General features: G+C 41.0%; 1 protein-coding gene across 3 annotated transcripts in view; it reads left to right on the top strand.

Annotated features, from left to right (window-relative positions):
* The first annotated feature begins 10,466 nt into the window (after positions 1–10,466).
* The window catches only part of gemin8 (gem (nuclear organelle) associated protein 8), a 33,457-nt gene continuing 26,924 nt past the window's right edge, over positions 10,467–16,999 (top strand). The window contains exon 1 of one of the 3 annotated variants that reach the window (XM_080204020.1): positions 10,467–10,531. In XM_080204020.1, the coding sequence (XP_080060146.1) occupies positions 10,526–10,531 (6 nt within the window). In that variant the 5' untranslated portion in view covers positions 10,467–10,525. Of the gene's footprint in view, positions 10,550–13,253; positions 13,389–16,999 lie in introns of those variants that run through there. The other 2 variants (XM_080204019.1, XM_080204021.1) reach the window with 2 other exon arrangements.

Raw genomic sequence — 16,999 nt, 5'->3', positions numbered from 1 at the left:
TTTTTCATAGGTTTCTTCATGGGCAGGGAGGCAGTGTTAAGTCTGCCTCGCCTACAGCATAGGAAATGCTGGAAACTCTCAGCGGGTTTGTCAGAACCGCTCCTGGCCAAATAATCATTGACTTAAACAGTTACGCCTTCCTTTTGTTTGGGATAGATGCTGCCTGACTTGCTGAGAGTTTCCAACATTATCTGCTCAGATTTTCAGCTCCTGCAGTGTTTTGCTTTTGGTTTTGTCAAGAGATAGACCTACATCTGAAGCTTCAAACAATGACATTCTCTTATTGCCTGGTAACTGATACAGATTCACAGAGTGAGATGTGGGAAAAGGATATAAACAGTTTAAAGACTGAAAGTCAAAATTACAAAGAAATAACCGAGTATCTCAACATCTAGCTTAATTTTACCCTCATGCTTCCCTGCAAGTTCCCTATCAAACTGTTTGAACAGGATAACCATTCTGACAAAAGGTCATCAACTCTAACCATCGCTCTGTTTCTATCTTTACAGATGCATCTGTCTGGCTCGCTATTTCCTGAATTTTCTGTTTCTATTCTTTCTTCATCAGGTAAGATCATTTCTGCCTCAACAGTTACTTTCCAGTAAACACAGTCATGAGGATGGGGGCTCAGAAGTTAAATTGTCCATATTCCCTGATATTTGGGGCAGTGTGGTGAAACAGTGGTTAGCACTGCTGCCTCACAACACTAGAGGTCCTGGGTTCAATTCCAGCCTTGGATGACTGTGTGGAGTTTGGTTCTCTGCATGGGTTTCCTCCCATAGTCCAAAACTGGATTGGTCATAATAACATTGTCCATTTAGTGTCCAAAGATGTGCAGGTTAGATGGATCAGCCATGTTAACTGTGTGCGGTTATGGGGATAATGGTGGGAGGGAGGTGGTAAAGGCCTAGGTAAAATAGTTTCTCAGAGAGAATCAATGAGCTGAATTTGCCTGTCTCTTACCCCATCTACAAATGGGATAAATGCAACCATTGAAGAAGCCTTTACTTCTGTTTCCACAAAAATAATAATTTTTGAAACAGACTAAAATTCTTAATACTTATTCCTTTTCATAAGCCATTGCAACCTTTCCAGTATTAAAGAAAAAACAATGATTCGCCAAGATATCTGTGCAATGAACAACCAAAGGACAAGTGAAAATACTTATTTCTTATACATAAACTATTTACTGTTGCTTTTTGCATAAAGCTTCATTCAACAGATATAAGCATGAACATATATAAACCATAAGTGAGTGTTCTAACTCCTACATTTTGGATCACTTAACCTGACGAGTTTTCCTGGTAAACAGTTGATACAGATAGTTTTTTTGTCCAACACTGCCACCTACTGATCATTCAAATTCCAAGCCAGACAAAGATTACTTACATGCCACAAAATCTGGGTTAAGTCACAACTGATTATCATTAGATATAGTCAGGGTTTGGTTCAATTACAATCTGAAAAATAAAAACACAATAATATGTTTGTTAGAGGTGCTTAGTATCGCATAGAAGCAGCAATGGACAAAATATTAATGCGGAGGTAATTGCTGTTGACATTAAGTTGGTAGAATGTTGTGGTGAGCACGAATGTTTAGGAGGAGTTCAGAACATCAGCTTGTGTGAAGATTCTCAGGAAGACAAAAGATTTAGGATGAAAATTACGGCTGCTACACATATGCATGTTGAATATGCATGTATTGTAGTCAGAAACCAGTCAATTGTAAAAACTACGTTATCTTGGAACCATAGAAAAGTTATGGAGCAGAAAGAGGCCATTCAGCCCACTGTGATTGGCCTAAAAAGAGAAAAAAGAAACTAGCTGCTCATTTTAATCCCATTTTCCAGTTCCTGATCCATAGCCTTGCAGGTTACAGCACTTGAAATGTAGATCCATATACCTTTTAAATGAGTTTAGCCAACTAAGGCAGTGATCCAGACATCCTCTAATCTTTCTACCACTCACCTTAAATCTATGCCCTCTGGGAACTGACCCATCAGCTAGGGAAACAAGCCTATCCTGTCCAGGCCCTTCAAAATTTAGTACACCTCAAACAGGTCACCTCTTAACCTCCTCTGCTAAAGAAAACAGCCCCAGCCTATCCTATCTCTCCTCATAACTGCAATTCCCAAGCTCTGGTAAATCTCCTCTGCACTCTCTACATAGCAATTTTGTCCCATCCTATAACACGGCCAAAACTGTACACAAAAGCTCCAACTGTAGCCTAACCGGTGTTTTGTACAGTTCCATCGTTACACCCTGACTTTTGTGTTCAATACCTCACCCAATAAGAGAAAGCAATCCATATGAATTCCACCTTCAAGGACCTGTGGCCATGCTCTCCAAGATCTTTCACTTCCTCAATCTTTCTCAATGTCTTCCCATTTATTGAGTTTTTCTTGCTTTGTTTGCCCTCCCCAAGTACATTACATCACACTTTTCCAGATTGAATTCCATTTATCATTTCTCTACCCATTGAACCAAATTACTGATATCGTTCTGGAGCCGACACTTATCCTCTTCACTATCAACTATACATCCAACTTTTGTGTCACCTGCAAATTTCCCAATCATGCCTCCCATATTTAAGTCTAAACCATTAATAAATACAACAAACAGCAAGGGCCCAACACTAAGCCCAGTGAAATACCATTGGAAACCACTTTCCATTCACAAAAACATCCATCAACCATTACCCTTTGTTTCCTGTCACTGGGTTAGTTTTAGATCCAAGCTGCCACCTTCCCCTGTATCCCGTGAGATGCCACTTTTCTGACCAGTCTCCCATGTGGGACCTTGTCCAATGCCTTACTGAAATCTATGTAGACAACATCCACTGCACTACCCTCATCTACCCTCAAAAAAATTCTATTAAATTAGTAAGACATGATCTTGCCCTAACAACACCATGCTGATTATTCCTGATCAATCTGTGTCTTTCTAAGTGACAGTTTGTACTGTCTCTCAGAATGCATTGCAATAATTTTCCCACCACCAAAGGCAGACTAATCAGACCATAATTTCTGGCCTACCCCTTGTGCCCTTTTTATTGCTGGTACAATGTTCATTCATTACATGATAGTAGATCCCATCTCCAAGCTGGTGATTAGTGCTACAATGTGACCTGGGAGTCTCTGGACAAAGAATAGCAATGAGTCAAAATTATTTCCTGCTCACAGCCCAATGTAGCTTGCTAGAAAGTATGCATTGTAACAATAGGGATGCCGCCATTCACAGTCAAATAGCTCATCAACAAGAAAAGTCACCACTTTGCCTATCATATGCAGCTTTCACAGTTTATTAATGAGATTTGTGATTGTCAGAGAACATATTTTAAATGCCCACTCTTTGAGAAATTTAAACAAGGCTTTCCTGACGTTTAAATGCATCACATGAGGCGAGTGGATTACAAAAGCAGTTTGGGGGCAGAAGGCACTGTGAGTAAATTGTGAGCATTGGTAACACCACTTCGCACTGAAGAAAAGGAGTGAGAAAATTAGGGCAAAATTTCCTTACGTGATGTGTACAAGATAATAAAATCCAAGAGGCCCTTGGGTTTCAATTCATTTGACAGATTATAGAATGTAAATTGCAAGCAAATTGTATCAACCCATCACTCAGACATAACACACAGTTATAGGAGCTGCACTGTGACATTGGTCAGATGCTTGTCACAGCCAAGGCACATTATACAGTTCAAATTAAAAGAAAAAAACTGAAAAATGGTAGAAATGGGTAATGTAATGATCTGTCAGCATTTGAAAAAGGAATGTTTGGTTAACTTTAATTTTTCATTTCTAACACATTACATCTGAAATGTTAGCCTAACCTTTTATCCCTACTTATGCTAATAGCTCCTGTGTAATTCCAATTTTTTTTTGTTACAGAGCTGCTCTGTTCTCTGATTTCATTGCTGTACATTAGGGAAATTTACTATCTGATCTACTTTCAGACTTAGATCTATAGCCAACCAGTATTTCCTACAGCAAACCTCATGCCAGTGTACATGCAGTTAAATACTGGAGGAAGTTAGCTTGGCTTTAGATGGGTGAAATTTGTGTTATGGTTTAGGCTATTCCCGGCAGCTTTGCATTCACAACAAGAAGGTAAGGGTGTGGATTCTCACTCTCACATCGAGTGCACTGTGTCGGGTGAGTTTTCAGCCCCTCGAGCCTGACTCCTGAAAAGATGCCTTGGAAGTTCAAACATTCCTTCGGGAGTGGGGAGGGGTGGGCAGGTTTTCCACCCCCTACAAAAGAGTCTGAGTGAGAGGTGGGCGGGGTGAAAGCCCAACCTTTGTATGCGGCACTTTATGGCAACTGTGAAAAGCAAGACCAAAACACAGCCCTCCAGCACTGAGCCCACAGACTCCCCATGCCCCTTCATATTCTCCATGCCAATATATGCCACTCTATTCACCCCAATGATTCCTCCTCACCATCCATGCTAAACTATGCCCCTCTACCTACCCTCAATGGCCCCCAGACCCTCCATGCTAATTTTTATGCCCCTCCACCCACCCTACAGCCACTCATACTCCACCATGTCATTGTTTCCATGTCACATATCTCCCTTGGTCCTTTATGGCTCCTGTATCAACTTTGTGCTAACTCATGCTAAACTACGACCTCAGCCAGTACCCTTTGTCTGAACACCCTCTCGCCCAGCTCACCCAGTTTCCACAATGGGCAGACCTCAGGACTTTGAAATTAAATAAAGATCATAGGTGTCTATTGATAAAATCACTACACAAAACAGCACCTGAATTGATTTTTTAAAAACTGCATTCAACTTCCTTTATTCCTTTATAAGATCAAGCATTTGCATTCATGGATCCATGTAAAAGATTTTATATGCACTTGGAATTGTCAATTGACAGAAAGCTCACTGTGATAATGGTAGGTTGTGAAATCAGTCATACAGCACTAATGGTGACCCTGAAGCTATGTCAATGGGCAGATTCAAATAGAAAGCACATTTTTTCTTTAACATTGTAGCAGGAATTTTTTCAAGTATTTGAAGGGCAGCTCTCTTTAATAGTTGACTATTCCAATGGATGTGCCCATTTTACACACATTTGTATCTACTTTAATACCCACTACAATGTTACTGTACCACTACTCATGAAGAATGCATATCCCAAGGATTAAAAATGATCCTTAATTGTAGTATATAGTACATTGCAGATCATACAGGATTGCCACCAAGTTTCTTTGCCTCTCTCAAAAGGTGGAAAGTATTGCACGATGCTCAATGACCAATGCAGGTAGTGTGGGTTAAAATTAGCCCTTCATGGGCACATATGCTTGCCTGTTTGTCTTTCTCTAGCTGTCTCACACCAATTACTAACTAAAGTGTTTACAATGACTAACTGTCAAAACACGAGATGATAATGAAGAGAGATGGTTACATAGAAATTTCAGTTCAGACACAGGCCATTCAGGCCAACAAGTTGTTTCTTTTCTTTACTTCAACTTCTTTTGAAATTCGTGTTTAATATCATGCCAAACCTAATCTTGCCAAACTTCCCTCATCTGCTCCTTGAGTGAGAAGAAAATGGAAATGTGCCTCCCCCATGCCCCTCCCTAAACTCCACCCCTCCCCCCACCCACCCTGCACCTCTGTGCACAAAGGCTGAGCCTGAGTTAGAATAATGTAAAATTGTGAGGAAAGAATTGTCAGCATAACAAAAGTGCTATTGAAATGACTATGAAAAGAAGTGGAATTTTAATTCCCCTTTGCAATTATGGTGACCACTAAAAGGCCAACAAGAATCCAAAGCCTACTTATAATGAAATAGCATCATCTTCATAGATCCCTACAGGTCATTCAATCCATCGATTCTGCACTGACTTTCTCTGATAGAGTACCTTATCTAAACCTTTCCACCCAACCATAACCCCTACACATTTACCATGGTTAATCCATCTAATCTACACATGTTGGGATACTAAGGGACAATTTAGCATTGCTAGTCCATCTAACCTGCACGTCTTTCGATACTAGAGTGCTCAAAGGAACCTCATGTAGGCACGGGGAGAATGCGCAAACTTCACACAGACGTACTTGTCAATAGTTTACAAATACTACTTAATATTTCTCCAACTCTATATGAAATAGAAAAAGCAATTCTAAGTAGAGTCTATTCGGTGCCCATAGCTTATTTGCCTGCACAACTGTGATTACACTGCAAAAGAAATTCAGTGGCTATAAAGCACTTTGGGGCATCCTGACGATGTAAAAGGTGATAATAAGTCTCACATCACCAGGTTAAAGTCCATAACTTGGTGTGGTACCTGCTCTGAACAAGACTGCAAAAAACTACAAAAAGTCATGAATGAAGCCCAGTCCATCATGCAAACCAGCATCCCATCCATTAACTCTGTCTACACTTCTCACTACCTCAGAAAAGTAGCCCGCATAATCAAGGACCCCATGCACTCGGACATACTCTCTTCCATCTTCTTTTGTCAGGAAAAAGATACAGATCTACAGCAGATGCCATTTCCCTGGTCCTGCACTCAACCCTGGAATAACAAGGACACCTATGTCAAATTCCTATTTATTGACTTCAATACTATTATTCCCACAAAACTCATCTCCAAACTCCTTGGCCAGGGCCTCAGCACCTCCCTCTGCGAATGGATCCTGAACTTCCTAACTCACAGACCACAATCAGTAAGGAGTGGCAACAACATCTCCTCCACGATAATCCTCAACACCGGTGCCCCACAAGGCTGTGTTCTCAGCCCCCTACTATACTTGTACACCAATGACTGTGCGGCCAAATTCCCCTCCAATTCAATTTTCATGTTTGCTGACGATACCACCGCAGTGGGTCAGATCTCAAACAATGATGAGACAGAGTACAGGAATGAGATAGACAATCTGGTGAACTGGTGTGGCAACAATAATCTCTCCCTCATGTCAACAAAACAAACAAGATTGTCATTGACTTCAGGAAGCGTAGAGGAGAACATGCCCTGTCTACGTCAATGGAGATGAAGCAGAAAGGGTCAAGAGCTTCAAGTTTTTAAGTGACAAGATCACCAACAACCTGTCCTGGTCCCCCCATGCCAATATTACAGTTGGTATTAAGAAAGCCCACCAACACCTCTACTTTCTCAGAAGACGAAGGAAATTTGGCATGTCAGCTATGACTGTCAGCAACTTTTACAGATGAATCATAGTAAGCATTCTTTCTAGTTGTATCACAGCTTGGTATGGCTCCTGCTCTGCCCAAGACTGCAAGAAACTACAAAAGGTTGTGAATGTAGCCCAATCCATCACGCAAACCAGCCTCCCATCCAATGACTCTGCCTACACTTCCCGCTGCCTCGGTAAAGCAGCCATCATAATTAAGGACCCCACACACCCGAGACATTCTCTCTTCCACCTTCTTCCTTCGGGAAAAAGATACAAAAGTCTGAGGTCATGTACCAACCAACTCAAGAACAGCTTCTTCCCTGCTGCTGTCAGACATTTGAATGGACTTACCTTGCATTAAGTTGATCTTTCTCTACACCCTAGCTATGACTGTAACACTACATTCTGCACTCTCTCATTTCCTTCTCTTTATGGTATGTTTTGTCTGTATAACACGCAAGAAACAATACTTTTCACTGTACGCTAATACATGTGACAATAATAAATCAAATCAAATCAAAAACAAATGTTTGAGGACATGTACCAACCAACTCAAAAGCAGCTTATCCCCTACTGCCATCAGACTTTTGAATGTACCTACTTCATATTAAGTTGCTCTTTCTCTATACCCTAGCTATGACTGTAACACTATATTCTACACTCTCTCCTTTCCTTCTCAATGTATGGAATGCTTTGTCTGTATACAGCGAAAGAAACAATTCTTTTCACTGTATACTAATACATGTGACAATAATAAATCAAATCAAATCAAATCAAATCAAAGCCATGTATGTAGCATCCTGACCGTTTGGCTAGATTTCACCTTGCAAATCCTAAGATTTTGTTTGCATCATTTACAGCGCTATTTACGTGGTGTACTTGTCATTTAACTGATCGGACACCAAGGCACAAGTTCCACTCGACAGATATAAGGTTGATTCACACCATGACATCTGTGGTCCTATAGGCTGTCTTATTCTTGTTGCCTGCTTGTTATAGCATTTTTTAGGTTTAAAGTAATTTGCCTTCCATGGGATCATTCTCTCACTGCATCTAAGACCTTCTACATCTGTACTTGGTCTTCTTGCCTACAAATGGATCAGTACATGAGGCAGTCTGAAGAGAGCTTGACTTTAGTGTCAGGGCTGATTCTGAAATTTATGTACAGCAAGAACATCAGGGGCCAGAAGATGGCCATTGGGGAACATGCAATGTAATTTACACTGAATGTGACTTTTAACATCAATAGCACATTGATTTCTCTTAGTTAGCCTTGTTCCTATCCATTACTAAAGTCTATTTCTAATGTACCTTGTTTTGTGCTCCAGGTTCTTTGTCAAATACATAGAACATAGAACATTACAGCACAGTACATGGGCCGGAATTCCTCAGCCAGTCATGCCAATGGGATTCTCCAGTCCCGCTGGCATTGCACCCCCCTCCTGCAGGTTCCCCACCAGCATGGAGTGACATCAATGGGAATTCCCACTGACGGCGGGACCAGAGAATCCTGCCACTAGCTAACAGCGCACCACCTTCTGCCGGCGGGAAATGCAGGGCTGGGAGGCTGGAGAATCACACCCTACATGTTTTCATGTTGTTATGTTCTTCTACATGGGCCTTCTACATATGATGATAAATTATATATTCCAATATTTCACAGGAAACAGAAATTAAATCGGTATTTAGTTAGCAGAGAATACCCTTCTTTAAATATAAACAGACTTTAGTAGTTAATCAATCTGCTGATAAACCCCTTCCTTTTCTGACTTTAGTTATATACTTCAGTAAATGCTGCTGCTCATTCTTCAGCACAATCCTTCCTCATGTATTTCACCAACTGATATTTCATCAGGTCCATGTGCTTTGATTCAATCTTCTTAGTTTTCATACTGAAACAATATCTATGTCAAAGCTCATAATGATTTGGATGAGGATTGTATCTCCCTTGTCTGTAGAGATACACCTATCTTGGTTTCTTTTTATTAACCTTAACTCCCATATGGATTTCTGCCAGGACAATCTAGGAGTCACGCACGCCAAGTATCATTGGAGGAATCTTAACACAAACTGGATAGGAAGTAAGATGATGCCTCAGTGTGAATTCATGAACATGTTAACTGAGACTGAAGATCCTATGATGTTAACAGACTATTGGTAAAGGTCATACTATATTGGAGTTTAGGATGTATTGAGTTTGTGTCCCGTTTATCCTTGATATGTTGATACTCCTCCCATCTATGATTATGAATGGTAAAGAGGTTATGACATTTTGACAAGTTTAACTTTCAGGTTCTTCAGCAGTTGAAAATTTAAGGCTGGATTTCGATGAAAGATTCCAACAAAAAGTAGTTTATATCCTTGATAAGGATATCCCGCTGATTCATTGATTCCATTTTCTACAAGTGATCTTTGAAAGCTAGAAGAGTTTCTCATGACTTCAGATGGTTATCTGTTCTATAAGCAACATATCCCATGGCTAAGTCAATTTATCTGGGCAAGGTGAAAATTAAATGAATCTCAGCAGCAAGAATTGTGTCAGCATTTTCAGAGTGTGTCAGTATCTGGAGTTCTGCTCGTTTGCTTTGCTTTGCAAATTTACAATGAGAATTTTCAATTTCTTCACAGCACATTGGTTTTGTCATGTTGACGCATGTGTAAGTATATTGTGTATCACTTGTGCTGACCCTTATGCCACCAGACATATCTGAGAATACTGAGAAAAAATTGTCCTGAGTTAATTGTCAGAGGATGAACTTGAAAATAATGGTAGCTTGCAAGTTAAGCACCAAGACAACTTTTGCTCTTGTGTTCTGTGAGTTTTTTGAAATACTACAGCAGTCTATATGGTACCATCTGTCACAGTGACCACAACACTAATCCTGGTCACGCATTTCACCAGTATCGCTTTTCCTCATTAGGAAAGTTTTGTAGGTTTTTGCACTGGTCTGTTGAGACATTGGCATACTTGATGTGAAACCAGCAGCTAAAATTCTCACAGATGAAAGACTGCCCTTAGCCTCAGCTTTGTGCCACCTGCTCCAGGGGCATTTCACTGGCCCTGGGTTCAACTGGCTGTAACAAGCAATGACCTCCTTTACAAAGATGGCCACCCGCTAGCTCCCCACCCGTTTGTGGTCGAAGATCCTTTCCTTTGCCAAGATGGTCGCCCCGGGCTCACTTGGGTGGAAGTCCTTCCTTAACCACGATGGCCATCGTGCAGCGCCACTTCAGGGGCCCTTCCTTTACCAAAATGGCCACCCTGCGGCTCCGCTCCAATCACCATCTGGCACACCGCTGTCACGTGATTCCTCGATATCGCGCATGAGCCCGCTGGCGAGCATGCGTGCGTGAAGTGCGGGCTGGTGGAGAGAGAATGGAGGTGAGGGGCGGTCGTCAGGTAATGTCCGCTCGGGCCTGATGTCTGTGAACTCTCAGCTTGAGTGCTGCTGGTGTGTGGATGGCCGGACGGTCAAGGAGCCGCTTCCTCCTTTGATACCTGCACCGGCTTTCCCCCCCCCGCCCCCGCCCCCGCCCCCCCACCGCAGAGACAGGCAGGCCTTGCCCGGCTGGCTGTCCCCAGCACATCCCGCAGAGGCTGGAATGAAGGAGGCTTGTCCAGCATCTGATTTGATTTATCATTGTCACATGTGTTAGTCTGCAGTGAAAAGTATTGTTTCTTTTCTGCTATGCAGGCAAAGCATATACCGTTCATAGAGAAGGAAAGGAGAGGGTACAGAATTTAGTGTTAAAGTCATAGCAAGGGTGTAGAAAAAGTTCAGCTTAATATAAGGTAGGTCCATTTGAAAATCTGATGGTGACAGGGAAGAAGTGGCTCTTGAGTTGGTTGGTACATGACCTCAGACTTTTGTATCTTTTTCCTGATGGAAGATGGTGGAAGAGCAATGTCTGGGGTGCTTTTGACATGAACCTATCTTTCAGGGTGTTTGAAATGGTAATAAGGTTACAAAGGGGAAAGCTTTTTCCTGTGGTGGGAGATTCCAGAACATGGAGACACAATGTTCAATCTAGAGCCTGGCCATTCAGCAGTGAATTCCAGGAACAATCTTTCATTCTGAGGGCTGTTTCTGTCCAATAACCCATGAGAAAGGTGGTGCTGGTGGGTTAATTTTTAAGATGATTTTGTATTAATTAGTATGGATGTCAGTGGGCATAAAAGCAAGGTGAAAAAGAGAAAATCAAGGAGTGGCATGGTGGCACAGTACTGCTTCAAAGTGCCAGGGACCTGATTCCATTCTGGCCTTGAGTGACTGCTAGTGTGGAGTCTGCACATTCTCTCTGTGCCTACATGGTTTCCTCACAGCACCAACATATTTAATAGTAACCATTCCTTCCTATTATGCAGTTCATTCTTCCTGCCTTCACCCCTAATCATCATCCAAGCTGCGCCTAGAATTTATTTCATTGTTGTTTCTTGTCTTTGAATTTCCACACCTTTTTCTCCTGTGAGGAATTACAATACCTGGTTCTCAATATAATTGCCCCTTTCTCCCTTAAATTTCAATATCTTTGTCAAGACCTGGCAGCTCATTTCAACCATATCTCAGTTTCTCTCTCTTACTCTTATATGCTTCTTGGTTCTCTTACAGTAGGTTGCAGCCTTCAGATTGGTATTCCCTGTTTAAAGCTTGATCTTGTCTAATTATTCAGCAGCAAAGTTGTATGCTACCAGAGAATGGGGTGCTGACAACCCATAAACTTCAATTGCAGCAGAAATGCAAAGATTAGTCCTGCCAGCATTGCAACCGCTGAGTTTGCAATGGTCATTCTGGGAGGCTGAATATCATAGACTGGGGTGTGCAAGTCAATGCACCCTGGGTGCTTCTGCATGCCCTGCTGCAAGGGCAGCATAGTGACACAGTGATTAATATTGCTGCCTCACAGTTCCAGGTTTGACTCCCAGCTTGGGTCACTGTCTGTGGGGAGTTTGCACTTTTTCCCTGTGTCTGCGTGGGTTTCCTCCGGGTGCTCCGGTTTTCTCCTGCAGTTCAAAGATGTGCAGGTTAGGTGGATTAGCTGTGCTAATTTGCCCCTTATTGCCAGGGAGATGAGCCAGGGTGAGGGCAGGGAATTATGGGGATAAAGCCTGGGTGGGATTGTGATCAGTGCAGACTGGATGAACTGAATGGCCACCTTCTGCACTGTAGGGATTCTATGATTTTACTGGCTGTTGTCAGGAAATTACTGGAGTTTTATACTTCAGGATAGGGTGACCTAGAAAATGTTTCATTAATGAGAATGAACCAATATATATTTGTAAAGATAGGCTTTTCCTGTGGTGGAAGATCCCAGAACATGGAGACACAATGTTCAAGCTAGAGCTGTTCTGTGCACCATAGCTTAAAATAAATTAACCGTGGATAGGGTTGGAATGTAAACTTACTGCAATGATACCTGAACTCCAGTGGTTAAATTATAAGAGATCACACATCAGGATCGTATTCCCCGGAATTGATTTTGATTTTATTATTGTCACATGTATTGGTGTACTGTGAAAAGTATTATTTCTTGCACACTATACAGACCAAGTATAGTTCATAGACAAGGAGAGAGAGTGCAGAATGTAGTGTTACATACATAGCTAGATGTAGAGAAGGATCAATTTATTGTGAGGTAGGTCCATTCAGAAGTCTGGCAGCAGGGAAGAAGCTGTTCTTGAGTCGGTTGATATGTGTCGTCAGACTTTTGTGCATTTTCTCAATGGAAGAGAGTATGTCTGGGATGCATGGGGTCCTTCATTATACTGGCTGCTTTTCTGAGGCAGTGGTATGTGTAAGCAATGTCAATTGAGAAGGTTATGGGGTAATTTGGTCAAATTTTTCAAAATGTTAAGGGGAACAATTTCTACAAATAGAAACAATTTCCACTGGGCATAGTTGTAAAAATCTTTCACTGTGAAATTAGGAAGCACCTTTTCACGAAAAAGGTTGTAGAAGTAAAAAAAGTAAAAGTTTATTTATTAGTCAATGTAAGGCTTATATTAACACTGCAATGAAGTTACTGTGAAATTCCCCTGGTTGTCAAGCTTCAGTGCCTGTTCGGCTCAATGCACTTAACCAGCATGTCTTTCAGACTGTGGGAGGAAACCAGGGCACCCAGAGGAAACCCACCCAGACGCGGGAAGAACGTGCAAACTCCACACAGATCGTGACCCAAGTCGAGAATCAAACCTGGGTCCCTGGCACTGAGAGGCAACAGTGCTTGCCACTGTGCTCTCCGTAAGTTTGGAACGTTCTTCCACAATTACAACTGACACTAGATGAATTGTAAATTTTAACTATGAGAATGGTAAGTTTTTTTTATGGACAGAAGTAGCATGTTTAAGGGATGTGGGTCAAAAGTGGATAATTAGAATTAAGTTGCAGATCAGCCATGATCTTATTGAAAGGTAGAACAGACTCGAGGAACTAAACGGCTTACTCCTGTTCCGGTGATTAGGGGAGTGAGAATAAAAATAGCAACTGTTTCTTTTGAAAGTGCGCTGTTTTTATAAAGAAATTTATTTCAGCACAACTTTTTAATAACTGTCTTGCTTCAGCATGTTCCTGTTCCATGTCATGTATTTTGTTCTGATATGTTAATATCATTTAACACCCATATGACTGATGTTGTCAACAACACGCCATAGTCGTACCACAAGAACTTAAGACTTAGAAACAGTCCCCTAATTCTAGATTCCCCACAAGAGGAAACACCTTCTGGGTATCCACCCTATTAAATCACCTCAGGATCTTATTTCAGGTAGATTACTTGATTCTCCTAAACTCCAGTGGATACATGCCCACCCTTTTCAACCTTTTTTCATAAAATAAGCCCTTCGTTCCAGGAATGAGTCGAGTGAATTTTCCCTGAACTGCTTAAAGCACCTGTATCCTTTTTCAAACAGAATGATCAACACTATGCCACACTACAAATGTGATTTCATCAGAGCGGTTCTGCACATTTTGTCTCAGATTTCTGTTATCCAAAGAGTTAACATATTAAAGAATATGGGGCAAAGGTGGCCAAATTCAATTGGGTCGGGCTGTTCCCCTTCCTTTTGGGGAGCTGCCCCTTTTACTTTGTCCTAATTTAATTTGAGTTTGTCTATTTGGTTTGACCTAAAAGAGAGACAAATCAGTCATGATCTCATTGAAAGGCAGAAGAGGCCTATATGCAACAAGTACTGCAGATGCTGGAAATCTGTGATAACAGATTTCTTTCACAAATTCTGGAAATACTCGGTAGGTCAGGCAGCATCTGGGAAAGAAACAGTTAACATTTCAGATCAAAATTACCTTTCACGTGAGGAAAGTTGACCTCGACCTGAAACATTAACTCTGTATCTACAGCAGCTCGGACAGAACAGGCAGGAAATTGTGATAAACAATGTAAGAATCATAGGATCCCCACAGTACAGAAAGAGGCCATTCGACCTATCGAGTCTGTGCCGACCACAATCCCACCCAGGCCCTACCCCCATATCCACCCATGAACCTACGCATCTCAGGACACGAAGGGCAATTTTTTTAGCATGGCCAATCAACCTAACCGTACATCTTTGGACTGTGGGAGGAAACCGGAGACCCGGAGGAAACCCACACGGACACAAGGAGAATGTGTGAATGCCACACAAACAGTGACCCAAGCCTGGAATCGAACCCAGGTCCCTGGAGCTGTGAAGCAGTAAGTGCTAAGCGCTGTGCTACCGTGCCGTCCAAAGAATGATGCTGTTAAAGGTTTGAGAACAGAATGTCTATCTATAGGTGAGTAGTGCTTGGGGGAACTGAAAGCAATAGAAAGTTGGTGTAAAGCTGGGGAAGGGAGGACACGGTAGTCAATGCATATTCTCCCATGGAATGTTCCTTAGCAGAGCAAATTTTGAGTTGGTTCGAACAGTTCTTATACAACAGTTGAGGGAAACTTGCAGCCTGGGACCGCACGCAGACCATCAGGGTTCTGAATGCAGCCGTGAGACATTTTGACTTGCCTACATGCAGAGTTACCACATTCCACTGGTTTCCATCCGTATAGCTTTTTTCTACCAAAATAAGTGATACACACTTAAAACAAGAGCATTTGATGTGAGGTGTCCAATCAAGCGTAAAAATTTAATTTGTTTTTAATTTTTTTAGCTGATGACAGTTCTATTAATATATGAATGATTAAGCCTTTTCCAAAACTTGTCATCAAATATTTGATGTGTATTAAATGTATTCAACTTTATTCGAGGATTATGGTTAGTAATGGCCCAATTTCAATCTTGCAAGTCAGAAGATGAAGGGCCACTGATGCGACCTACTCACTAGCCTAAGTTGCCCTTCATTGATACACAAAATGAATTCTTTAAGAATGAGCATGACACAATCTATTGAGCTGCAACAGCTTTAGATTTGTAACAAATTAGCAATTAGTACTGTTCCTAAAGCCCACTGATTTTATATTGCAAAATCATTATCCATACCTGGACTTAGCTAAGGGCCATGAATGCATTTTTTTGCTATAAATTTTGGCACTTTTGTTCTTTTGAAGATGTGTTTTCCTTTTAATTGCGAGCAGGATTCCTAATATCTTCAAATTGAATTTTAAGGCCAACACCAACTAAAAAGAGCATTCTCTGTTGCGTTATTTTTCAAATCGTTTTGGTCGAAGGACATCTTTTCAAATGGATTAGTTTCCCCAATCCCATCCCCCCACTCAGGACCAAATTATACTGCAGAATGCTCATAATGTGAAAATGCTACATTATATGTCAGGACCAAATTATACTGCAGTATGCTCATAATGTGAAAGTGCTATATTAATTAATGTCAAGAAAACCAATAATGAGTTCGATTATCAGTGAAATAGGTGTGCTTTTGTGTAGTATCTTTTAGAATTTGTCACTGACCCCATCTGCCCCCCCCCCCCCCCTTTCAAAACCTGGAACTAATTGCAAACTGTATCATTCTTGATTCCAAATCAGGAGACATTGTTATGCCACTAATCAACAGAAATGCAGTGCATGCTGTTTTTCATAAACCATAGGTTCCTAATTACCAAAATGAACAGTACAAAGGTAGATATGAATTTGCTGAGTAGCATTCTGGATCACTCACTTTTTAGTTTTGTCTTCCACATAAATCCAAAAAAATCTACTCACATTGCAATAAGAATAAACCAATTTTGCTTCTAATATCAAAACGTTACAAAGGCAGCTTGTTACTCCGGTATGTTGCCTGATAATGAGTTGAGAAATGCTTTGTCTGTACTCAAAGCCAGCACAGCTGGATTTGATCCTTGGTTTCTGTTAAAAATCAGGTCAGCTGCGTGTGTTCAGTAAAACAAAAGCAAGAGGCATTGCAAATGTAATTCTCCATGATGTTGTTGCCTGGTTTGAGTGTTCCTAACATTTTGTTTTTATTACATATGTAGAGATAATATATTGCAATCAAAATTTCAATTTATATCAAAGGCTGCCACATTCTGTACAAAGCATTTTATTGTGAGACATCCTCTAATAATTTCTACTTGCATTTACTTTTGGAAAATAATTGGATAGTTAACTTGCATCCACTCATTTAACTTTAGAGATTTTTCTTTTTCTACAATATTTAGTTCAAGCCAACATGGTAAAACTGTAACACTTCCTCATTCATACATTTTGTAGATTGGACATCTTATGCAGAATTTTGCGTGAAATGTTCGACAAATAGAATCTCATAAATACTGCCTCCACACACAAGTGGTTTGGCAGCTAAAGTACTTTTGACATTTAAAATAAAAATTTTAGCTTCCCAAGCTAAAGGTTGTTAGTGTCTAGATTGGTTGTTTGAGCATTAGTTTAGCTCAGTTGGCTAGGCAGTTGGTT

The sequence above is a fragment of the Carcharhinus amblyrhynchos genome, chromosome 15, assembly GCF_965287045.1.
Source record: "Carcharhinus amblyrhynchos chromosome 15, sCarAmb.v2.hapA, whole genome shotgun sequence".
Lineage (NCBI taxonomy): Eukaryota > Metazoa > Chordata > Chondrichthyes > Carcharhiniformes > Carcharhinidae > Carcharhinus > Carcharhinus amblyrhynchos.
Note: the sequence above shows the minus strand (reverse complement) of the source record. Positions and strands in the feature narration are given on the sequence as shown.